This window comes from Rhinolophus ferrumequinum, chromosome 23 (assembly GCF_004115265.2).
Source record: "Rhinolophus ferrumequinum isolate MPI-CBG mRhiFer1 chromosome 23, mRhiFer1_v1.p, whole genome shotgun sequence".
Lineage (NCBI taxonomy): Eukaryota > Metazoa > Chordata > Mammalia > Chiroptera > Rhinolophidae > Rhinolophus > Rhinolophus ferrumequinum.
Genome location: NC_046306.1, coordinates 40,069,074 through 40,095,307, shown reverse-complemented (window position 1 = coordinate 40,095,307; position 26,234 = coordinate 40,069,074). Strand labels below are relative to the sequence as shown.

Genomic DNA, 26,234 nt, shown 5'->3' with positions numbered 1-26,234 from the left:
AGGAGAATGAAACAAATGTGGCAAAGTGCTAACATTCAGGGAATCTAGGTATAGGGCATACACGATTTCTTTGTACTATTTTTGCAACTTTTTTTGTAAGCCTGAAATGATTTCAAAATAAAAAGTAAAATTTTTTGAAGTGAGTTTCTGTTCAGAATTAGGACACACTTTTAGGTGTGGGAGGTATTTTTTCCTTCTTCTTTCTTTGAACCGTTGCCCAATGGAGTAGCTTTCTGGGTTGACAGGAAAATGACCATGCCCATGGATCTGGAGATTCAGACTGAAGATGCTTTATATAATAATAATAAACTCTCTGCTTTATCAACATCAGCTTTCCAATCCCAAATATTTGCACATTCTCTTCAAAGATACCTGGGTAGCAACGGCACCTAATATCTGACACTTTAATGTGCTTTCATTTTGGAAGCCCATGGATCTGCTTACTTATAAGACTGGAAATAGTTATATCTCTAGTCTTTGGAATTCCTGACACTGCATCAGATCACACTGAATCCAAATTATTACTTATTATGAGAACGTCAGGGACAAAGAGAAATCTAAGCCAGATGCACAAACACCGAAAACAATTTTCCCGTAAGCCCAAGTTAAAACTGATGCCAAAAGTTAATGCTGATCCCATAATGGTCACCTTTGCCAGCCCAAGGTTTTCTCTGTTCCTCCACCTTCATAGCCTATCCAGGAGACCTCTTTGTTTAAAAATAGAGCTTTATTTAACTATAGAAATTCAGGTTGAAGCAAAAGAGGTTAAAAAGTAAGAAGAAAAACAGAACATTTTCACTTGACATCTGGCATTAAAACAAATTACTTTGGTTTCCATGGTTATGTGGTGCTAATAGTCTTGTCCAACCTCAAGGCACGTAGACTTCAGCTTTTTTCATTGCAATGAGCCGTCAATAATAGCAATTAACATTGAGCGCTCAGGTGGGCTACGCTCTAAGTGCTTTATCTCTTTACCTCACCTACTTCTTACAACATCTGTATTATTTTTGCATAATATTGATATTATGGCCATTTTATAGATGAGGAAACTGAGGCTTGGAGCTGTCTAACGGCTTGCTTGAGGCTGCACAACTATTTTAAAAAACCAATCTTACTTCTTTTCAGAGTAAATGATCTCTTAATTCTTAAGTTCAAGGTGCTTTATCAACATTCACCAGTTTATTCCTCACTATCCAAAGGTTCTGAAAGCTACATTCATGATTATAAGTGACCATTACTCTATTAGAATGAGGTCACCAAGGGTGGTGAAAGTCATGTTAATCATTAATTAGGAATGTAAAAGAATGTTAATAGCAGCATTATTCATAATAGCCCAAAACTGGAAACAGCCCAAAGGCCCATCCCAATGGAATGGATACAAGGATATATTTATACAATGGAATTCAGACAATGGAAGATTCATTCCATGAAAAAGAGCACACTGCTGCTTCAGATGCAACTGGATGAATCTCACAGCTATATTGCTGTGTGGAAGAAGCCGGACATAAAAGAGGATCTCCTTTAGCATTTCATATATACAAAGTTCAAAAGCAGGCAAAACGAATCTATGATGATAGAAGTCAGGATGGCAGTTACCCTTAGGGATAGATGGGGCTGTAGGGGGACCCTCCAGGGAGTGGAGATGTTCTGTATCTGTATCTGGGTGGTGGCTACATGTGTGTGCACACATGTGAAAATTTGTCAAGCTGAACACTTAAGATTTGCATTCTCTATGGATGTAAGTTAAACCTCAATAACCATGTATAAATCAAATAAACAGAGAATAATTGGAGACCAGCCTGGGATTTTCTCTTTAACCAAAGGGCAACTTGTAAGTTCAGAGTGAGCCTGGTCACCTCTGGCCAGAGCATTAACACAAATTGTCTCCAGAAGGTGCTGTGCTATTCCTGGAGGAAGCCTGGCAGAAAACTCATTCCTAACGGCTGAGTGGGTCCCTCGTCCCTCATGCTATAAACTCCACCCTGAGCATGAATGGGGCTGTGGGAATCTGTTAGGAGGGTTGAAAACTAGGACCCATGGCTAAATGCCCATTCTCTTGAAACCCAGAATGAAAAAAAATTGCCAGTGTTAGTTAGATTTCTTTTAGTACATTTTTAAAGGCCATGATTTAGAAATAAGAAAGACAAGTCTCTTTGCATTGTTTTTCAGGACTTTACTCCTAACCTCTCCCAACCCCCAAATCGTTAATAAACATAGAGAATATTAAAAAGAAGTCAAAAAAGTCCAAGGGATCTGGTACCTAGCTGATTTTCTTCAACAAGAAAAAACAGGGCTGTTCATGAACGAACAGGGAAAGGCGATTTGAGGAAACAAAAGGAACAGAAAATCTTTCAGAATGAGAACTAGCTCAGAAAAAAGCAAAAGAACAGATTGGTCACATTTCTTATAAATTATTATCTGTTGTTTTCAATTATTTCTGGTTATTTTAAATCCAAGAAAACAAAATAGTTTAAACTGTCAGAATAATGACATTATTCTAGGCACTTTACATGCAATGACTCTTCAAATCCTCAAACAAATCCCATGGGGGTTCACTTTTTAGATAAGGAAACTGAAACCCAAAAAGACAGATGCCACACAGCTATCAAGAGGGGGAGCCAGAATCTGAACCCAAGAAATCTGGTTATGTTAATTGTATTTATCCACAAACACAAGAAAATACTAGAGAACTGTTTGAGCTACAATATTGTGAATTTTAGATCAAAGTTAGCTGCATGACTAAAACTGGAAACAAATTTTCTGAAAATATTTATAGAGATCCTATCAACGGTCCCCAAAGCTCATACATTAAGGAGGATGTTAAAGCGCCTGGCAGTTGCTTGGATGCTTCTTGTCTTAGGGGACCTGATGTAGTTATTTGTAAAAAGCATTAAATGTATTTCCCTCCCATGCTGTGAGTGCTCACTCCCCTATTAGAAATGGAAGACAGAAGCCTTGCCCTGGTTGCTTCATTCTGACTGACAGCATAGGTTCCAGAGAAGGCCAGGGATCAGACAAGGAACCATCACAAGACTGGAACATGCTTACCCAATGCTGCCTAGGGGGAAGCAAGAGCTCGAGAGGTGAAGGTGAAGTCCAGAGAAGGCGTCTGTCTTAGAAAGAGCACTAGGAGCATGAGACCTGGCAGTTAGCCTGGTTCTATCTTTCTAAGTGACTTTGGCTAAGTCACTTCACCTCTTTCACTGTCATTGCCTTGAACTTCTGAACTGCCATTGGAATCATTGCAAATGGAAGGCAAGACAGAATTAGCAAAACAAAACGAAGTAATCATAAATATTCTCCAGGGGATTCTAACAGAACCCAGAATCTAAACAACATAATATTCAAAAGGACAGGTTGCAACCTAAAGTTACTTGACTAAGATAGAAGATTAGGTTAGGTTATATGGCATCTTGATTTATTAGAGTTCCAGCATTCTGATAATTAGAAACAAATATATATAATAGAAAAAGAAGCTCATGTTTGATGACAAGAGATGGGTCTTTTTCACAGGGAGCTCAAATTGTGAATTTAAATGGTAATAATCATTAATATTTATTGGGCATCTATTTGTGCCGTTCCTAATTCTAAGGGGGCTCTGTATATGATCTCACTATATACTAACCCTCACTCCAGCCCTCTGAAGTAGGAACTAGTACCATCTTCACTTTGCACATGGCATGAGGCTTAGAAGTCAAATGACTTCCCGGGATGGTGAAGACATGCAAGTGTGGTTGTTCCTACTGCAAACGACTCAGGAGATGGCATGACGGGCCTCCCTCTGTACAAGGAGGGCAAAATGAGTTGCTAGTTTCTTTACTCGCTAACACATTTTCCTTTGGCTGTATAATTGGATTAAGGATTAGAACTGACACTGAGTGGTGCTCAGTGAGTTTCGAGCCCTATTACATACTTTACAACCCTTCAACTGAGATGAGCCGACCCTGAGACAAGGAGTTAAATGTGAGTAGTTCATTCAGGCAGTGAGCCCAGGAAGCACTGGTAGTGAACTGGGGAAGTGAGTTAAAAGGGAAGGCAGCCACCATTGCATGCTTTTTATTAAGCCAGTTATTACTGGGGGCAGGTGGAGCTCCATCCTGCTGGGAAGTCCAAGACACAGTGTAAAGCATGCCTCAGAGTTGTCCCACCAGAGGGGAGGTAGTTGGGGCATGTATATACCTGCTCCCTTCCGTCCCTGCTTGAGGGCTGCTCCCAAATGCTGGGGAGGGCATTTCCGTCCACCTTAGACAAGGGCTCTGGTGGCATGAGAAAGTATCGGGTAAAATTTTGCAGGCACTGGCAGTTGGAAATCAAACAGGTAAGTGAGTTTCAGTGGAGCAGCACGATGGTGTCCAGCACAACATGTTACATGTGAAGAAACTGAGGCAGAGAGATGTGAAGACACATGACCAAGCACACATAGCTTATCAGCAGCAAAGCTGGGACTTCCAACCCAGCAGCCCAGCCTCAGCACTTGTTCTGAACCACCACACACTCCTGCCATTCAGCCGAGGAACTGATCCATCCCGTCTCAGCACAGCTGAGATGTGACAGCCAGGCAGCCACAACAGCACTTTGCTAACCCTCTGTACAAGCTACTCATAAAGCAGACCACCTCGTGTCCCAGGGACCCTCAGGTCAGATATGAAGTCCAAATGAGCAGTTTTCTACTCTGTGACCTTGAGGGAAGAAGATGACCTTTCTAGGCTTCAGATTCCTCACCTGTAAAATGGGATCACTCAGAGGTTCCCGATGGGATTGTTGGGAGGGTTGAGGGGAGCTTACACAACGAGCGCTTCGCATGCACCTGACACCTAGTCAGCGGGCAGAAACCATTGATTCCCTCTGTTCCTTCTGCATGTGCAGTACATGCCTTTGTAAAGGGACACCAGGTTTAATGAACGTTTCGTTTTTTGCTGTTAACTGTGGTTTGCTTTGTTTGAAATGGGAACTGAAAGTACTTTGATAAATTAATTGTAAAACCACCTAGTTTCCTGTGCATCTTTGTCTCTCTCATGTTTTCTTACTGTTCCTCAGCTCTTCCCATCCATAGGTACAAAGACAGAAGATGTGGAGTGTGGCCCTCTGGGTTTTTCTGCCCCCAAACTCCCAGTGTTTTATCACAGCCTCATTCTGTCTCTAACAGCTCAAAACCACAGCTGAGCCGATCGTCCTGGGCAGCTGTGTATCTTTCAGAGCGATGGGAATTGAGAGCTCCCAGCCCCATTTCATATGAGGAAGCATGTGGGATAAAGGGTGGGTTCAGTTCACCACTAACTGTTTTTGCTCTACTCACTGGGGAGGGCCTGAGCCCGTGCTCTATGTCTGTCCACTCCAGGCCCTTGGCATCCTGGCTTGTCACACTGGTCCACAGGTGTTTATGGCCAGTGTCTGATTTGATTGGTTGGTATCTGAGCTAGAAATATTGTTAAAAAGTTCCACTGGGGTGATCTTTCTAACATGCTGTCCACTACCTTAAAAACTCAGACATCTCCTGAGGATGCACCCTGGCCTTGCCTTCCATTCCTTCTTCCCAGCATATCCCCCACAAACAGCCCAAGTTCTTGCTGAAGCCAACAGTATTGTGGCCCTGTGTGTCTCTGCGCCTTTCCACATGCTATTCCCTGTGTCTGATGGGCTCCTTGCTTTCCCCGATGTGGATTCCCAGGAGGTCTTGCTTTCCCTCCCCCTTCACATGCCCCTCCCCTCTCCCTGTGAACTCACAGTCTTTGTTGCCTTTGCCATGGCATAGACTTCTAGCGAATTAGACCTCTCTCCGTAAAGGGAAGTCCTCCGAACACAAAACCTGGGGGTCGTGATGAAGGACCACACATAGCATGTACTCCAAAAGTGACTGTTGAATTGAACTATAAATCCTTCCTTTGGGAGGCTATATGAAAATTATGTTTCTTCTCTTTACGCCTGCAGAAAACAGAAAGTGTGACTCTGGTGATGAAGCCACTGCCCAGGTGTTGGGCACCCAGCCCAATTCCCACAGAGTCCTCTGGTGCCCTGCAGGGATGCCCTATACCTGGCTTTGCTGTAAGTAATCAGGATTGCATACCTCCGCCTATACATAACAAATGATAAAGAACACTTCATCATTAAACGAAGATCCCACAAGCCCAGCAGGGATGGCACCAAAATAAAGATAACAAGCACTGGGGTGGTGATTCATTTATATATTATTGTTCATTTTGGTGTGCTTCAAGGAAGGGCATTATGCAAAAGTATAGGTTATATTCATGTAATATTTTATGTATGGAATCTGTCAGACTGATTTCAGTGCCTCCTACTAGAAGGTCAGTAAAAATGAAGGCAGGGGAGAAGAGACCAATCCTCCTTACAGAAGAATTCCCAATAATTTATGTTGATCCCTCATCCTCAGTAGGTGGAGCTTAGCTCTACCTCCATCCTTTGAGTGTGGGCAAACATCCTTAGCTGTTTGTGTCTGAGGAATAGAATATGGGCGTGGGGGGGACATGTAATTTTACCAAGCAGAAGCCTGGCAAACTCAACCTTGGGTTGGTGAGCCAGGGTAACAACATCAACGATAAGGCATGTGGATCTCAGGCCCCTCTGTGGTGTGACTCCACCTCTTCGGTCATCCTCCCTCCTCATAAAACAGACAAGAAAGGCAGTGTAGCTGCTGTGTGAGATGTAGGAAAAGACTGCCACATGAGTCGACTTCAGTCATACTTGCATCCTGGCTTGACCTCACTAAGCTTTTGTTTCCTCATCTATAAAAGTGAGGATAATAAATGGGGCCTCCTAAGGCATTAAGGAGATTTAAGGGGATTCGATGCATAAAAGTGCTTTGTAAACTATCAAGAACCACACAGGGGTCAGGGATTATGGGGGCTTTCACTTGGTTCTATTAAAAATGCAGTATGCATGTAACATATACTCTTCTACTTAACAAGAGGCAGGTTGTGAACTCTGGCTTCTAAAACAAGCCTCTAGGCCCAGACAGTAAGCAAGAACCTCCACAGTGGGCATTGTGTCTGAGGAGAGGGTGAGGGCTGTGCTTGCACCGTGTGGTCTCTGTTGAGAGGCTGGGCCAAGTGAGGCAAGGCTGTAACTGGGACCCCTGGACGGTGAGGGCTCCTTCACTAGGTGCATGCCTCCCCATGACAGCCAATCAGAGCCATCCTTTTGGCAGTAGAGTACTGGGAAACATGTCAAAGCCTTAAAGACTCTCACACTTCCGTTTCAATCAATGTAGCATTTCAAGTGTCCCTTGGCTCATGCTCTCAATACCTACATGAATTCCTCTTTCACCTGCTGATGTATCCTGCCCAGGGAGATGCTTATCTCTCTCTAGAGATGGAAGATTCTACAGTCAGAAAACACTCTAGCACAGATATCTTATTTTGTGATGCCACCCCCAACCCCCACATTGTTAGCAAGGACTCTCTGAATTATTGGGCGAATAGTTCCCTTGTATAGAGTGTCATGGAATCAGGGACCCCTGGGCAGAGATTCTCAACTGGAGCTGTGAAACTTCTTTTAGTTGATAAAGCATAATTAACCCAAGTTTGATGCCCTAAAGTAAAAATAATACAACAAATGATGCCCCATGGGAAAGAGAGGTGTTTCTTTCTGTGGTGTCCTATCTACTTAAACTAATTTTCAAAAATAATACAGGCATTCTTTTTATATGCTGCAAGAGATCAATCCTCCTTTCTCTCTACCCCTTGTTAACTGTACAAGGACGTCCGCTTCTTCTAGATGATATGGTCATGTGTACTAGATCAGAAGTCAGATTCAAGGTTTTAATCTCCACATATTGGCACCAATATGTCTCTCTGATCACATCTCTCAGAATGGCTCTTTATCTAAAAAAGGGCAGATAAATAACTCAAGGGCTTAATCCAAACTGTGAATTAAAAATTAAAAACAAGTCACACTAGACATTGAAGTTTGAGCCAGACTTACATATTCATTTTTTAAAAAGTGATCTGAAGCAGAGTAGTTGTAATTGTTTCTCTCCTAGGGAATCAGTTCAAATCCCCTTTCTTATTCATGCCATGCTGTCTGGTGTCTAACCACATTTCAGTATTTCTCTATTGAAACAAAACACACGTATATGTAAATTGATGTTCTCTTTGAAATAAGTGGGAAATGTTGAGTTTAAGGATACTTTTTCTTCAAATAATTAAAATGCTCTTCAGAGAAAATACACAATTTATTATACAACAATTAAAGAAAGAAAAACAGTACTGTCTTGTTTTTCACTATTGACTTTTATGAATATGAATAGTTGGCTTTTTTGTATCATTGTTGATAGTCTGTAGTGGGCAGTTTGAATGAAATAGAAAATTTGGGATTATCAACATTTTTTGGAGTTGCAGAAATTTTGTTTTACTTGAACAAGACTTGAAAACAGAGGGATTTTCTCAGATTAACAACGAATCAGAAATAAAAATTATTTTGCTTGAATAAAATCAAAACACTAACTACAAAAACGCAACTAGTTCTGCAAAGTGGAGATTTCACTACCAGAAAGTTTGCACTAATTTCTCCCATTGGTTGAAAAAGACTGAAGCAAGAGTGGTATGATGTGAAAACTCACCAAAGAGAAACACATGTTGGAATAATGAGTAATGTCACACCCTGTCTATACTTTACTGGGCAGGACACAACAGTAATGAATACACCTCCCTCTGTTGATGAAGTTACTGATCCTAGGGTTTTTGAGTAGGACCCGAAACTGTACACTTCTTGATAAAGCATTTGTTTGTCCTTCCGTGTACTACTTTGGAGAAGGTGAGGTGAGAGTGGGTGGATAACTGTCCAGAAGGGAAACATAATACGTGGTCCTGGAATGATCAGAGAGCTGGCTCACGTGGGAACTCACCACCTCTTATCTTCATAGGCTTCATTCTCCAACCAGGCGAGGGATGCTGATGACAATCAACTAATATTTATTTTAAAACCTCTAATGGCAGTTTGGGAAGGAAATGCTTCAAAAAGTCGTCTAAACAGACTGAAAATTCTTCATGATAGGACACAACCATTTAGAATGGCAGTTTTTCATTTTTGAGACTATCATTTTATACTCAGCTAGAAAGTGCTGATCTAAAGGGTTGTGACAGGAGCATGTGGGTAAATTGGCAGTGGGTGAGAGCTATTGTTTTTTTCATTGGCTTTTCTCTATGCAGTTAAAGAACCACTCTCTGAAGAAGACAGATTAGCACTATCTCCATATTTTAATGCATACACACATGCATTCATATGGTCATTTTTCATATGAATGATGGCGCTAATTCTACATGGGTTAAACCAGTGAAATGCCTCCTTCAACTTCCTTAATTTCAGGATAGAGATTCTATAAATCTAGGCTTTACATTAAAATTCCCACCTCCTACTTCAGAACTATCTCCTTCAGAAGTTGTGGGAAAGGAGGACAGGAACAGATTTTTTTTTTTTAAGTAGAGAACCCCAAATGGCATTCTTGAAAAGCCTTACGAGCCTTACTAGACACCTGTTCAGAACAAATTTGAGGCTTGGGATTCTGGGGATGGCATTCAAAGTGAATCCATTCAAAGGGAATTACATCCTCCCAGGAAGTGAGATATGGTGGGAATGAGCAAACAGACACAGAGACCTGGTTTCAATCCAGGCTCCCCTGCTTATCAGTAGCATAACCCTCTGCAAGTCATTTTACACATCTTGGCCTTTATTCTTGCATTTGCAAACCATGAACAACATCTACACAAATGTGCCAACCTTGACTTGGTTACAAGGTTCACAGGAGTCACTGTATTAATAAGTCTGTAGTAAACTGGTGAGCCCTTCATTTAGAAATACGTAAAAATAGACAACTAGACTGAGTCCATTTTCTTATCTGTCCTAATCCAGTAACTTGCACATTTAAGGGGATTGATTTTCTAATAATTAGGGTCACTTCTTTTTCTTCAGTTGGGTTCATGATGAGTTTCTCAGATGAAGCTCTGCTCTGGTTCACCTTCCTTTTAATTTCAAAAACTGTATTTTCGAAATCGGATGATGGTTTAGCTGGGGAAGCAATAGATATGATGAAGTGTCCTGCCTCATCTGTGTTGCAAACATACCTGATATTGGGGCTTGTGTCACCTGTTTTCTCTCATCCTTCCTTCTTTTCCCTCTAGTTCTGTGCTGTCCAACAAGAGAGCCAACAGTCAGCCACCTGTGGCTACTGAGCACTTGAAATCCAGCTCATGCAATGGAGAAACTCAGTTTTAAATTTTACTTAATGTCTCTCAATTTAAATGTAAAAACTGATGCTCAATTCAGTTACTGAAAAACTTTTAAGTAGGTTTGGCATTTGGGTATGTGCATCTACCTTTTCAATTGTAAATTTAATGAAATCTAAATATAGATCATGTATTTCTGTGAAAGTTTTAAAAAACAAACCAAACAAACCAATAAAAAATCGTGGCAACAATTAGGTTGGCCAGGCCCACAGCTCCACAAAGAGCTTGAATCTGAGCTGTCTCAGCAAAGAGTTAGCCTACTATTCCAAGTCCCCTGAATTCCTTTCTTTTTCCTTTTTCTTTTTTTTAACTTTTATTTATTTAAGTTGTGTTTTTCCAGGACCCATCAGCTCCAAGTCAAGTAGTTGTTTCAACCTAGTTGTGGAGGGCGCAGCTCACAGTGGCCCATGTGGGGATTGAACTGGCAACCTTGTTAAGAGCACCATACTCCAACTGAGCTAGCTGGCCGCCCCCAGTTTCTTTTTTATAATTTAAATTTTTTCTTAAATTAATTTTTAATTGAGATGTAATTGTCATATAACATTACATTAGTTTTAGTGTACAACATAATTGAAAATTTTTTTCCATTCCCTTTAATTTTTGACAAGAAAATATGAACACAGGCAGCAGCAGAGGGGTGAAGTTCAAAAACCACAGGCTTTGAATCCAATGGAAGTTCAAATGCTGCACTTGCTGGTTACTAGCTGATGTAGTCTTGGGACAAATGGCTCTGCCTGGCAAAGCCCTGCCTTTTTTCCCCCCACAGGGATAATGCCCACGCCCGCTTCACAGGGGTGAGGCAGGACTCACTGAAATCACTTGTACAGGCTGCCTGACTCAAATTAGGGGCTCCATAGCTGTCAGCTTCCCTTCCCTTATTACCTTAGATTTTAAATTAAAAGCTGCATCTTTTTGGAGCAGCAAAATGTATATTTGTTTTTGGAGAAAATGAGGCCTTGTATTCCAAGAGCAAGAGCCATATCTGAACTTTACTTCAAAAGAAGCTAGCAGAAGAACTTCCCAGGACCAGCACTTTGGTTGGTGCTTCCCTCAGCAGGGAAGAAAGCAAAGTCCCCTCACCAGCCTTGTCTCTGTGGGCTGGTTGGTGATGCCCGTCACATAGCCCAGGGCTGACATCAGCGCCTGCTGCATGCTTCCCCTGGGCCCCTTCAGAGAAAGCTTCTCAGGCAGATTCGGGGATCCCTGTTAATACAGCTGAGCTTCCCTTAGAAGTGGGCTCTGGTGGGATGGGGGAAAGAGGTGCCTGTGTGGCTATTTTGATTCTCCTTGAAGCCTTTTTCAGTTCTAAGGCACATTACAAGGGCACATTCCTTAGAGACTCTCTCTTTAGCAACAGCCCAGATCTAACCACGCCTCATGGATCCAAGCTCAGACCACAGAAAAACAAACAAGGCTTTGATTCCGTTGTGAGAAAATCAAAGAACTGCTGAAACTCACTTAAAGGAGAGAGAGACGGAGAGAGAAAGAAGGAGGAGGAGGAGAAGAAAAAAGAAGAGGGGGAGGAGGAGGAGGAGGGAGTGAGGGGAAGGGAGGGCAGAAGGGGGGGGAGAGAGAGAGAGAGAAAGAGAGAAGGAGAGAGAGAGGGAGAACTCTCTACCACACACTGTTTACTACTTTCCACAAACAGACCCAATCAGAAAGAAGGAATTTGTGTTTAGCTTCACGAACTGCCTGGAAATGTTTGGTAGCTCTTTTGGCTGTTGTTGCCCAGTCAATGAGGTCTCTAAAATTATTAGCCTTTTAGAGTCAACCTTCTGAAATTAAACAAATAAATAAATCCCTTCAACACTGTCGCCCTGGAAAAAAAGACTGCTTGCCAAATTCAAATTTTCCTTGGCCAAAGTAACCACTAATTCAGCCCTTCAATGAGGTTATAAAGAAAGTATTTCCTCTTGACTTTGGAGGAAACACCTTTCATGTGACCTCCAAACTGTGTTACTTATTTTAAAGGTACACAAAATACTTATTTTTTTTTTTTTTTTGCTTGCTCCAAAACAGTGCTTCCTACTGAATTCTGTGGGATTTATTAGAAGCCAGCAGGGTGGTTACCCTTTTGGGAGAAGGGTGACAGGGTGAGGGTCCTGGGGGCAGGGGTTGGCGATCTGACGCTGGTCATGTTCTGGTTACTGAGCTGGCTCTTGTCAGTGTGGAAACTCATCCAGCTGCACATGGTCCTCTCTGCAGTCTTCAGAATACATGCTATACCTCAATAAAAAGTCCTTCCCAAGCAAAGCAGAATAAAACACTGCCTCCTGGAAGACAGAAAAATACCTTTCTGTGCATGCACAGCCTGCAGAGAGCCACTTTCAGAAAACACTCAACAGTGGTGTCACACATACAGCACAAAAGCAGGCAGAGAACCAGACCCTCAGAAAGCAAACTTGATCCCTGAACGGAACCATTCTGCAGTTCCCATCAGTCATTCCCCAAAACATTTTCCAGCCTGGCATGTAGCAGCCATGCCAGTTACAACAGTGAGGTTTACTTTAAGAAGCTACATATCCATTCAAACGCAGCGGGTGGAATGTTTTGCTGTTTTGAACTCCGAAGAAAACATCATCCAAGATAACTAACACAGAATGCACTGTCCTAGGAGGTTATCGCATCTTTTATATTTTAAAATAAAAAGAAGGCAAACTGGGTACTTACCTATTTGGTCTTCGGGTATCAGCGACTCAATGGGGGGGTCTAGTTCCGAGCTCTGAGACAAATAGTTCTTCACCTGGGTCATGAACTGCCGGATGGTCTGCAGCATGTCCGTGCTGGACACATGGCACTCCTTGTTCTCCTGCAGAAAGCTCACGTAGTCCTGCACCAGGCAGCCGAAATAGGTGCATTTGTCCCGGGACAGTTCAGCGATCCTGCGGACCATGCGCTTCTCCGGGGTCATGAAAGAGCTGAACACTCCGCTCATCTTACGGAGCTGGGACTTGACAAGCTTGGGCAGCACGAAGGAGCTGCTCCTCTTCTTTTTGGACTTGATCGGGGGCGCCATGGTCTCCTGGTCACTCTCCTCTTCATACTCCTCCAGGCTGCTGTTGGTATCGGCCTCGTAGCCAAACAGGGGCATGCTGCGGTCGAACTCCAGCGAGTCGGAGGAGGAAGTGGAAATGCTCATGTCGCTCAGCCTCTGTCTGCCTCCATGCCACGGGGGCCGTGATTCAGAGCTGGCGGGCTCGGCCCTTGTGCAATTCCCCCGGGCCTCCGCAGGCGGGGCGCCACCTGGGCTGCCAGCTGTGCCGGGCTCCTGCTCAGGCTCCCGCTCTCGGGCCCGGCAAGGCCGGCTGCCGGTCAAGGTCTTTGCGCCGCCTTCTGCCTCGAGAAAAGAAGCCTGCTTCTTCAGCCGGGGTGGAGGGATGGGGGTTGGTTTCGTTCCGAGCAGAGCTATGTTCCCATGTTTGTTATGGTTGACTGTTTCTGGCATCCTCGCCGGGGTTTCAGTCCTGGACAGCTGAGGGCTTGTGTGCAGACTATTAATAGCGGGTGGCGGGGGTCTGGGTGGGGGGGACCGAGGCCTCTCAGTGCCATTCGCGTTGGGGGTCCTTATGCAGGGCCGCTTCAGGCCTCCACTGAGGTCCTGGCTGTGCACTTTCAAGAAAAGAGGATTAATAAAACACAGGGCCCCGTTCGTCTGGCTGCACTCCAGCTCTGAAGGCGTCCTGGTTTTTATAGAATGCACTCCATTTATAAGGCAGAGCTGACGGGAGGCAGGGCAAACACCGTCTGAGGAGAGAGGCCTATGGGGAGGTGGAGGGTTGGGGGGTTTGTTGTCAGCTGGAGAGCTCCAAAAATCTGAAAGTCATTATCAGTGAACACAAGAATGTAAATACAGTACACTTGGGCCAATCCTTCACAAATTAAAAAGAAAGCACACTTGTATGACTACTCTTGTCTTTAGAGGAGGAGGTGCTTCGCTTGATGTTTTTTCTTTCTTTTTTTTTTTTTTTTTTCCTGCTTTAACTGCATTCCCTTACTGGAAAGTGTAGAAATGCTGCCAGGCCCAGCTGTGGGTTCACAGGAATGCTCCAGGGGCTTTCACCTTCAAAGCCCTTGAGAAATGGTTTGGCTAACAAACAAAGCCAGCCCAGTCTTTTCACAGGTGAGGAAAAAAGTACTAGAATTGTTACAGTATAAGCTTGGAAAAGGCCACGGGGCTCCCTGACTTTACAAAAAGCGAAGCAACACCAACCCCTTTTCCAATCTACTTCTGGAGGTGGCCTGCAGAGGGCCCGGCAGTTCCCCTTTAATGGGCAGGACCAGCAGCTGGGCCTGGGGGATGTTACACAATCTGCTTAGGGTTTCACATGTTCAGCATTAAAACCCCCAAAGGAGGAAAAATACACTCATAGGTCCCATCAGCAAAAACAAGGACAGCAAACTTATGCAAATACTAAGCCCAACTTCAACCATTTATCTTTGGGGTTTACTGCCCATCCTCCCAAATCCTACATAACCTCCTCACCGTGGCTATACATATTCAGCACTCTTTGGAACAGTACACATGGCCTATTGCAGCTATACTGCCAGTGTCCCCTTTTACAGATGGGTCTCAGTTTTCCAAGCAAATTAAGGCAGGCAATGGTGGTGATAAATTAAACGCTGTCTGTTGTAATTTCCATTTGGAAGAAATCATTCTCTCTATATAGCTTTTTCTTGCTGTGTTGGCTTAAAATGTGTTTCTTTCCTATGGGCCCAGAATGGCTGGTCAAGGGGAGTTAGAAAGAAGCTAACATTGGGAGACCTTGCCCTGCCTCATCTCTGTTGCACACATGCCTGATACTGGAGCTCGTGTCACCTGCTTTCTCTCCTCCTTCCTTCCTTTCCCTCTAGTTCTGTGCCGTCCAACACGAGAGCCAACAGTGGCTACTGAGCATTTGAAATCTAGCTAGTGCAATGGAGAAACTCAGTTTTAAATTTTATTTAATGTCTCTCAACTTAAATTTAAAAACTGATGCTTAGTTCAGTTACTGGAAAACTTTTAAGTAGGTTTGGCATTTGGGTATGCGCATCTATCTTTTCAACTGTAAATTTAATGAAATCTAAATATACCATGTTTTCCTGAAAATAAGATCTAACTGGAAAATAAGCCTTAGCATGATTTTTCAGGATAACATCCCCTGGAAATAAACCCTAATGTGTCTTTTGGAGCAAAAGTTAATATAAGACCCAGTCGTATTTTCGGGGAAACATGGTAGATCATGTATTTCTGATGAAAATTTAGTGCCTAAACAGAGATGTGCTGTAAATATAAAATACATACCGGATTTCAACATTTAGTATGAAAAAAAAGAATGTAAAATATTTCATTAATACTTTAATATCAACTATATGTTGAAATAACATTTCAGATGTTAAATAAATTATAAAAATTAATTTCATCTGGGTCTTTTTAATTTTCTTTAATGTGGCTACTAGACGATTTAAAATTATACACTGGCTCGCTTTTTATGTATTTCTACTGGCCAGTGTGGGTCTCGGTGGAACTGCTCCCACTGCCTTTGGGTCCTCCTTAGATTTCTACTGGTACCACTGAAAGACTTTATAAGGCGTAATACACTTAGCCCACGTGTGTGTTCCTCCCATATAGACTATAAACCCGAGCGGTGGGGTAGGGAGATAGACACTACGAACTGTTCAACACTTCATGTGCCACAAAGCAGGCTCCTCAGAAATATTTGATGAACGAATAAATAATTGAAATATAGAATTTTAAACTGTGCTGTCTCTTTACAAAATGGATAATGTGTGCCTTGACAATTCGAGTTGAATATATGTTAATTAACTAATGTTAACCTGATTTGCTTCTGCGTAGTGGCCACTAGAACAAGATATTTTTGCGGAAGCACTGTCCATGACACTTCAGTCCTTCAGCCCCGGCACAAAGCATACACTGCATGCTGACACCTGTACCAGGAGTTATGGGGACAGAGGTCACCAGAGAAAACCGAGACCTGGTCTAAGTCTTCAAGGGGCCTACAGTCTAGCTGATTACATCCAGGCTTCTCTATGAATTATGCAGGCTCCCTTGGCAATGGCACCTGCTTCAAAACAAGTTTATATTAAGAGAAAAATATGCCAAAGGAGGAACACATATATCTTTATTTGCTGGGTCAAGTATCATTGTTTCTTAGGGCTTAGGAATCCTGGCACTTGCACCTCAGAATCTCAAACTTCCATTCAAATACTTTGGCCTGGTTTTTTTTATCTGAAGACTGAAGCACTAAAATCTTAAGAAAATTTCCCTTTCTCATTTTGGAGAAAAAATTTTTTTGTAAAAGTTAAACCCACATGGATTCTACAGGGCAGTGGGACAAAGAAGTGAAATTGGGTGAACTGTATGTCCTGATCCATTGTCACCCACTGTCCAGCAGCATGGTGTTGGTTTACGGGCATTGGCAAAGAGGCAAGAGGGGAGCAAGTGCCCAGCTGGCCAGGGCAAGGATGAACAGCAGCGTAAGGGACATGACCCAGAATACCAGGATTGGAACTCAACAACAAGAGAGGAAGTGAGACGGATGTTATTCTAGATGCCTGCACTGTCAAATTCCTCAAAGCACAGCAGTGTCATCAGTGCCCATGTGTTCCACTAGAATAAAACCCATGCATGTGAGAAACACTGTGCTGAATTTCCCTTTCTGTCAAGTACTGCCTTTCCCCGGCAAGGTGCCACAGAAAAGAAAGAAATGACACATTACTGAGGTTAGACATTTTGGGTAGTTCACATCCGCTGGGAGGATGTGAGGGTTACCCAGGCAAACTCAGCACCTGCCTCTGAGCATTGGTTCAACATCTGACTTGCAAAAAGACTCCCAAAAGGTGTGATTCAAGGTTCTCATGGACCTGAAGTTTTGCCATGGAGATGGGGACTTTTTTTGGATGTGACAATGTATCATCAGTCAGCCCAACTTTGATCTGCTACATGGATTCATTTCAAGAGAGACCTGGGCAGGCACCCCCACTTACTTAGTCCCAGCTGGGCTAGTTCTTCAAGCTGAGCCTCCGTCTTGGCTGTTGAAATGGCGTAAGGCAACTTCAAGGTAAATGGCAGAACGTCCCTGATTTTTCAAAAAAGAGAATATTTGTAATTACATGTCATGCTTCTATCTCTTGCTTTCATTTCCATCCAAGAGACATGTTTAGCTTAAACTGTTTAAAATGTCCTAAGTCAATGTCACAGCGTGTCTCACAGAACTTTACTGGTGATAGGACCGTAGGACTACTACTCCTGCACCATATTAACGCAGGCAGAACGGGCTGAGAGACGAGACTGCATGGTTTCAGTATCTGCAGCGAGGACCAGATTTCCTTCCCGGATAGCTAAAATGTACCCAGAGTTCATACTGGAACTGCTGACTATGTTGGTGGATCTATCATAGACATAAAACATTATTATTAATTTGCTAGTTGCTCTGAAAGTTGGACTGCCCAACTCCCTGGGCAGGAATGTGTAATCCTAAACTAACGTTTATCATCCTATTGCCTTACATGTGGCAGATTCTCAATGAATATTGAGGCAAGAACTTTCTCTGGTGTTTTAAGGTATTGCACGTGAACCCCGGCCGTGATGGGGCGGGGGGGTCTTATGATGCTGCATACTCCAACTAAGGAGGTCTGCGTGAGGCCGGAGATTTGGCATTTCTGTCAAGCTCCCAGGAGATGCTGCTGCCCTGGACCACACTTCGAGTAGGAAGGCAAGTCTACAGGACCTCATGCAACAATCCTGCCCCCAAGCAGCATGGCACCATGTGTAAACCAGCAAACACACAACGCGGCATCCCAGACCAAAAGGCCCAACAGGAAGCTGCTGAGCTGGCACCAGGGTGCTTCCATGGCCAGGGCATAGCATTGCCCCAGTAAATGCATAGAGCATGGCCTCTTGCCTTCTCAGAAATGGTAAAGGCAGACTTAATAAATATTTGTTCATTTTAATACACAAGGGTTAGGACCATGCTCTCAGCATTGGTGACAGGGCTCTCAGCTCAACGTCTTGCCTGATAAAAATAGGGTAAAAGTGTGTTTCGAATAAATGGATGAATGAATATTCAATAACAATATATTTTTTTTAGTGGTGGTATTGGTCTTACAATGAATTCACTTATTCATTCAATAAATGTTTATAGTCATCTATGATGTGCTAGACACTGTTCCAGGTACTGGGAACAAAACAGACAAAAGTCTCTGCCTGTAAGAAGCTTCATTTCAGTGGACACCAACAGACAATAAACAATTGCACAATTTATAGACTATATGAGAAGGGGATGTGTGCCATGGAGAAAAATGCAGTGTGAAAGGGGAATACTAGTGTTCAAGGGTGAGAGTTGGCCAGGGATTGCCCCATGAGCAGATCGCACTTGACTAACGATCTAAAGGTGGCCATGGAGTAACACGTGAGGAAAAGGACTTTCCAGGCAGATCGAGCAGCAGGTGGAAAGGCCCTGGGTGGGAGAGGGTCTGACATGTATAAAGAACAGCAAGGAGCTGTGCGGCTGGGGTGGAATGAGGGACAAAACTTGGAGTTTCTGCTTGTGTTTTATCTATACAAGATGCACTGAAAATTTCCATTGAAGAGAATAACTACACCAAATTACTTGTTCACAGTAAGATGAGGGAACATTCTAGGCTGCATCCGATTAAATATGGATGACTGAGAATTTTGGAACCCTTGAAGCTGTTGACAATGAATAACAAATTAGAAAGAGCAAAACCTGAATAAAACGTACTAGTGTCACAGGCCTCTAATATACTGCTCACAAAAATGCCAGCAGTTGGCAGTCAGGAGGCTCCCCTTTCCTGGGGTGTCAAGACTGGGTCACTCCTGCTTCCAGGAGACCCTTTTGCCTGTCCCCCAATGTTGTGAGCACCTCCTTCTACTTGTCATCTCGCATCTGTTCTAGAGGAAGCAGGAGGAACTTCAGGGGATGCTGCCTGACCCCAGAGATGCAGTGACCCTGAGTATAGTCTTAAATGAAGATCAATAGGAACCAGAACTTTGTTAACACCAAAATATCATGCAAATAGGGCGGCCAGATGGCTCAGTTGGTTAGAGCACGAGCTCTCAACAACAAGGTTGAAAACGGGACTGGGCTTGGAGCTGAGCTGCACCCTCCACAACTAGATTGAAGGACACCGACTTGACTTGCAGCTGATGGGCCCTGGAAAAACACACTGTTCCCCAACATTCCCCAATAAAAAGTTAAAAAAAAACTCATACAAATAAATATATGTTTCTATGGCTATACCAACTTAAGTAATATCTACTTTCTTGAGACAATTTTTGGGGAAGGCCACATATAACAAATCCACCCTACATTTATTTTAAGCTTTTACCTTGCCCAGTGCAGTACCGGGAGCCTAAACATCACATGACTGGTTTTGGTTTTTCTTAATGATATATATGACAGGAAACCACACCTGTCATTTGCTAATGGGTGGGTTTAGCCTTTGATCTACTAGAAAATTAGATGTTGTGTATGAGTCCTCTCCCACTGTGCCAGCCAGGGCACACAGCACCTCCTACATGCATGCATGCATGTGCCCACACATGCACTAAAGGGGGCACTTCCTTCTCACCTACACCCTGTTAAGGAAAGGGGCCCTGATTCTAAAACTTGCGTAACAGACAAATAAAGCCACCTTAAGTATAAACATTTCACCCAAGATTTTTAGTACATGCATAATCTAGATTTTTTTTTAAACTTTGCTCTATGTCGTATTTCTAAAGGGGAGGAGACTAATTTTCATGAGCACCTACTATTGCATTGCACCAAGCACCTTAACTCATGTGGGGCCCACATATGCCCCTGGGAGGAAGCTTTGATGTCCCCTATTTCACAGATCAGGAGCATAGGGTAACACAGATGGAGAGGTCCCTGCACCCACTCACAGAGCTAATGTGGGATGAAGTGGAAACTGGAACCCAGGTATGCTGGACCTCGAGCCTGTGGAGCTGTGCTCTCTAGTAGGAAAATATGGGCTTTGGCATCAAGGCAGGTTCAAATCCAATATTGGCTACTTATTAACAGAATATGGGCAAGTCTCTCACTCTCTCCGAGCCACCGTGTCTTCATGATCCTAATTTCAGGGTTGCCATGAGGATTAGAAATAATGTATGTATGGTGCCTAGCACATATAGAGAAAGCCCCTGAAATGATAATGCCAAAAAATGTATATACATTTTAAGAAAAGAAAAATCTATTAAAATTGTAATACTCAATATACACCAAAATGAATACAAGTCACGTTTGACTTCTACAATTACAAGAGGTGCTCAAAGTGGTTACCAGCAGTGCCCAGGCACTTCTGATTACGGACAAGTACTGCTTTAGGATAGGTAATGTCTCTTAAAATGTGTATACATTTTGTTGGCACCCCCTGTATTTAATAATTAATAATGATAATAAAAATTATTATTAATAATTAATTAATTAAATAAATTAATATTAATTGTTGTTAAATAATAATTAATAATTACTTTCTCTAGCCCCTTGCTATTCACAGTGCAGTTGTAGGACCAGCAGATTGGCCTCATCACCTGAGAGCTTGTTGACAATGGAATCTCAGGTGCTGCCCCAGATCCCCTCAGTTGGAATCTGCATTCTAGCAAGATTCCAGATGATTCTAGTAAAGGACTGAAAGGCAATGCTCTACACTACACTGATTACACCAAACTGACAGAGAGCTCCAGAGCTTTGTGGCCAAGGTGTGCATCACGGTTTGTCCTCTCAGCTCTACTTTTCAATGTGCCTTCCTGATGCGATAAATCATGCTTGTTGATCCGTGAATTCTCTAGTCTAGTGCATGTCCGTTCTGTGTGACGACCAGAGCTGAGGGTCCCGTCACTTTCCCTATCTGAATATATTTATGTACTAACAACCAACTAGAACATTTCAAAAATATTTTGGTAAGATGGGGTCAAATCAATTACTGATAACTAAGAACAGAGATTTAAATAAATTAGTAACATACAGTGAAAAGGAGAAACAAAAACATCAAGAATCTTTGCATTTTGAAAAAAATAGGAAAATGAATCTCAGGTCTCCCTAACCACAGAATGTCAATGCTAGGATTTTCCTGTAAGCACCAATTTATATTGGCATCTTGCTTAGAGTTTATAAAAGGCTTTCATGTACTTTATCTCCTTTAATTACCGACCAGCCCTGGACAGCAGTCATTCCAGCCTATTATGAACACTGAGGAGAGAGATGATATCTTTTGTGCACTGCTGCCAAATGCTTTATTATAGGTGCAATGATTCTTCACAACAACAGCACAACCACCAACAAGCAAACTATGAAGAGTAAACACTGGCCGACTTCACTTCTGATCGACATGTTAGTGTTGAAATTCACTCCCAGGGCCTGGCTGGCCTCAAACCAGACCAGGTGTGGTTCCCTGGGGACAGTGGGTGCTCCTGCACTGGCCTCCAGTCTTGGGGCAGCAGATTTCCTCACACAAGCCAAGGGCTACTGCCCATACCCTGGCAGTTGGCATACCCTAGGAGGCACTCACAGGGCTCTGGCCTAATCTTAGGGAAGCCCCTCATTTCTTCCTGTTGGGAAACAGCACAGGAGTTGTAGGGACAGAGTCCCAGAGAGCAGTTTCCAGGCTCTCTACTTCACGTGGAAAGGTGCTGGCTCGGGTAGTAAATGGCCATCAGCTGTAACCAGTTATCCATTGGCCACTGATATAGCTGCCATGGCTGCGCTAGCAGGCGTGCATAGCAGGCGTGCATTGCGGCTAGCAAGTGAGGTTAGAAAGCGGATTGTGGATTGCGGATCATGTTGATCCTACTCCCTGTGTCTCGCCCGGCCGCCAGCAAGACTGGGGTGCAGGAAGACCCCTGATTGTTTGCTTTTGTGTCTTGACCAGGTGCCATTGAGAATATAGTGGTATGAACGCTCTATCCATGGCTCCATTGTTGTTCCTTTTTGGCCTCACCATATCCTGCGTTCTTGTGTGGGGAGCGGGAGCTGAGACCCTGCATTACAGAAGTCCCCTTCTGACCGTGGCTCCCCACCCATTGATTGTGTGACTTCCTTTGGCCCAGGACCTCCAGGAGTAAACTGCTTAGTGTCTTCCCCTGAAGGGCCTAATCCAACAGGTACAAGGAACATCTTACTCAGTGTCATGCAGGGTGTCATGCGGGGTCTCAGCTCCCGCTCCCCACATAAGAATGCAGGACATGGTGAGGCCAAAAAAGAACACCCACGGATCCATAGATAGGGGAGTCATACCACTATATTCTCGCTGGCGGCTGGGTTGGAGACACAGGAAGCAGGAGCCACACTATCCGCAACCTGCCGTCCACTTCTCTTCAATCTGCAACCTGCACTCCACTTCTTGCTAGCTCAGCCACCACCTTCTTGCTAGGCCCCATTTTCTGCTAGCGTAGCCTTGGCAGTTATATTAGTGGCCAATGGCTCACTGGTTACAGCTGACGGCCAACTAGCACAGCTAATGGCCATTTGATCACAGTTGATGGCCATTTACTACCTGAGCCAGCACCTTTCCATGTGAGACCAAGAGCCTGGAAACTGCACTCCTGGCTCTGTCCCCATACTGCTGCTAGGAGCCTGATGAGGGGTAGTGTCCTGCGGGGTGGCATGCGGGGTCTCAGCTCCAGCTCCCCACATAAGAACGCAGGACATGGTGAGGCCAAAAAGGAACACCCACGGAGCCATAGGTAGGGGAGTCATACCACTATAGTCTCGCTGACGGCACTATAGTCTCACTGGAGGCTGGAGCCACACGACCTGCAACCTGCTGTCTGCTTTTCTGCCTGCCAACCGACCGACTCTCCAACCAACGCAGCCGCGGCAGTTATATCAGTGGCCAATTGGCTAACCGGCCACAGCCGATGGCCGACCAGCCACAGCTGATGGCCATCTACCACCGAGCCAGCATCTCTCCACGTGAGACTGAGAGCCTGGAAACTGCTCTCTGGGGCTCTGTCCCCACAACAGTGAGGCACGCTTTGTCGGTTGGTTTAAGGAACCTACATTTCTAGTTCCACATTAAGGAGCTATAGCCCTTGGAAAGTTTTCAGAAAACTATCAGGACCTTGAAATGTGACAGGTTTGCACCATTGTCCCTTTCTGTGTGTGTGTGTGTGTGTGTGTGTGCACATGTATGTGTTTTCCTGCTTGATGGGTCTAAGTGAAAGAAGCCATGAGAGCAGCTTGAGAACATAATCATTTTAATTAAGGAGACGTTACATGTAGCAGGTCCAGGGTAATTATTTTCATCTTAAACCTGGTACAGGGGACTTGGTGACCATTTTATTTCAGTAGCCAATGCTTCCGATGACATCTAATAGGAGGTAAGCCTCCCAGATCCCCCTGCCCTGTTTTAATCAAGAAACCTCAGGGCAATTATATTGCACACCAATCAGGTGATGGAAATCACAAGAGAAGAAGAGGCCTTACCTGCTGATGCAGTAGAAAGCAATGAGTCGGAATAAATCCGCAAAGCTGATTCCTGAGCCTTCCAAGGAAAAGGCTGAAAAGAGAGATTTGGGAAACCAGCTGAGTGTCCCTGAGTGTGTTCTGGAAAAGGAAAGGCCCTCCACTATTGCCTGCTGCATGCAGAGGACCATCTCAGTGCTCTCAAACAACTACTGGGAGGCTTATCAGAACCAGCTGCGAGGAGGATATATGTCAGCCAGAAATAGGCCCGTGAAGAGGGTGGCCTAGAAACTCAGTCCCTGACTCACTCGGAGCACATGCTCTGATGCTGGGTAAACAGACCAGCACACACTCAAATTGCACAACTACTATTTTAAGTTCACAACACAAAGCTGGTCAGGGGTCACGGACCCCGTCTGGCTGGGGCGAGAGGGCATCAATCAGCACATGAGAGGGTTTGGGGAACACCAAGGCCCCACTGCCCCTGACCCTCCTGGGATGGACCTCCCAGGTCACACTCCTCTTTGCCAAACAGGCCACCTCTGATAAAGACACAAGGCAGAAGGAGTGCAGAGCTTGGGGGATAACACAGGTGCCCATAAGGCAGCTTGTGTTTAAATTCAGTATGGAAGACTATAAAACCCATTTACAAAGAAGGCTCCCGCCGCCGACCACCAAATGCACAAGCTTCCTGATGGAGAAGAAATGTTCTGGCAAGGTGGTGTGTGTGCCATTTTACATAACTTCCAAATGGTGGAACAATGCATGGTTTGACTTCAGATATGCATATATTTGCCAATCACTCCTCATATCAGCTCGGCCGAGATGCCACTTATGCAGTCACTTTTCCAAAAACATTCTAAATATCCTCAGCTTTGTGAAGATTTCCTCATTTCCTCAGTCAGATGAGTTTTTCTCCCTTTTGTAATATTCCATATCCTTACTTATTTTGCTTATTATTTGCTTATGTTGTGTTATTTTGCTCATTTAGTATTTCTGTAGCACCCCCAAACACACCTATGTCTTTATACATGTACTGGAAACCTCTACACTATTTCTGACAGAGAGACAGACAGACACACAGAGAAACAGAAACACACACATGTGCACCACAGTTTAGTGAGTTAAGTGGGAGGAAACCGTTTAGGGTAGTTTAATGTCTCTGGAGCCTTGGTTTTCTCATCTGCAAAATGGACAAAAGGAGTGCTTTCCTTGTCTCCCAGAAGGGTAGTAGTGGGAACTGAAATTTTAAAAAATGGAGTAATTTATGTGAAAGCAGTCTATGCAAATATGAGGTGGTACTTCTTATTAAGCCACGTTATCCAAATGTATCTGTTGTTATAGCAAGTCCTTCCTCTTCCAATCCACCTCAATTTGTGGAGAAGACGCCCTGGCCAGGAAGGGGCCATGATGGTGGGACCAAGGACTGTGGTAACTAGTTATGGTTCCCTTAATGCTTTGCTCATACTAGCTCTTTCAACCACTTTAAGTCCCCTGGAAAGGAATAGGGAAGTGAGAGAAGTCTTGACAAAATAGGGAGGAAAAACCCTTATCTGGGAAGGACCTAAGATGAATACCAAGAAAACTTTATAGTACCAACACTAACTGTCTTATGTTAGGAGGGGAAGAAAGGGGCTTCCAGACTAACTTATAATGGTTAACTCTGGATATTAGAACGAATGTAAAAAACAGTTAGGTCCATCACTTCTTGGCTAGCAGACTTTCAAAAGCCAACTTTTATATTTAACTCTTTTTTCATTTTTATATTTTTATATTTTATATAAATATTATTTTATATTTTTATATTTAACTCATTGTCTTTAAAGTGGTAGGTTTGAAATCTATGTTCTGATTACCTCTTAATGTAAATAAACAGTGTGAATCATTCACCAGGTTCAGAGGCTGTGTGTCTGCTTGTGGAAATTTTTCCCTGGCATCAGTCACATTGTGAGACCTGGAGGAAAATCTTTGCAGGACACAGGTGATCACATAGAGGCTGGCAGGTTTCCTTACAGCTGGATATGTCTCCTCCAGACTCAGTTAAGGGCCACTTGCCTAAGTGAGACTACGAACTCCGGGCTGAGTATAATCCCAAATCTGCCCTTAACTTGACCTCAGTACCTTCAGGTTCTTCAAACGCAGGGACTGAGGTTTGCTTAGTCCTTGGTTGAAAAAGAGTGAGACTCCTGGTCTCAGTATTGCTACTGAAACAGTCAACGGGCTTCCAAACTCACCTCTCCCGGCCTTCACACCTCAGCTGGCTACCCTGTGATTTCAAGGAAACCTTCCCCTTTGGGTTGCAGATCCATCTTCTGATCCTTCTTGGAGGCTGGATACCTCAAAACTGTGTTCCCTTTTTTATTTAAAACTTGGCCTTGAGACTTCACATTTCCAACGACCATGGAATAACAGGAAAGAAAACCAGTGCTACTGAACACCACTGTCTCCTCAAAACTTCACTTAATTTTTCCTGAGGGCTGGATCCTGCCTCTGATTAGCTGTATCACAGAAAACTGAGCAGTGATTGCCTGCAGGGAGCACATCTGCTCAAGGACTACTCGTGAAGATGTGC

At 43.7% G+C, this 26,234-nt stretch overlaps 1 protein-coding gene across 7 annotated transcripts in view; it reads right to left on the bottom strand.

Annotated features, from left to right (window-relative positions):
• Positions 1–26,234, bottom strand: part of RIN2 (Ras and Rab interactor 2) — a 234,493-nt gene that overhangs the window by 11,790 nt on the left and 196,469 nt on the right. For 6 of the 7 annotated variants that reach the window (XM_033094664.1, XM_033094660.1, XM_033094663.1 and 3 more), the window contains 3 exons: positions 23,684–23,756; positions 17,223–17,314; positions 12,909–14,051 (listed from right to left, as the gene is read on the bottom strand). In XM_033094664.1, coding sequence (XP_032950555.1) covers positions 12,909–14,051; positions 17,223–17,314; positions 23,684–23,756 — 1,308 coding nt within the window. The remainder of the gene's footprint in view (positions 1–12,908; positions 14,052–17,222; positions 17,315–23,683; positions 23,757–26,234) is intronic. The other variant, XM_033094665.1, reaches the window with a different exon arrangement.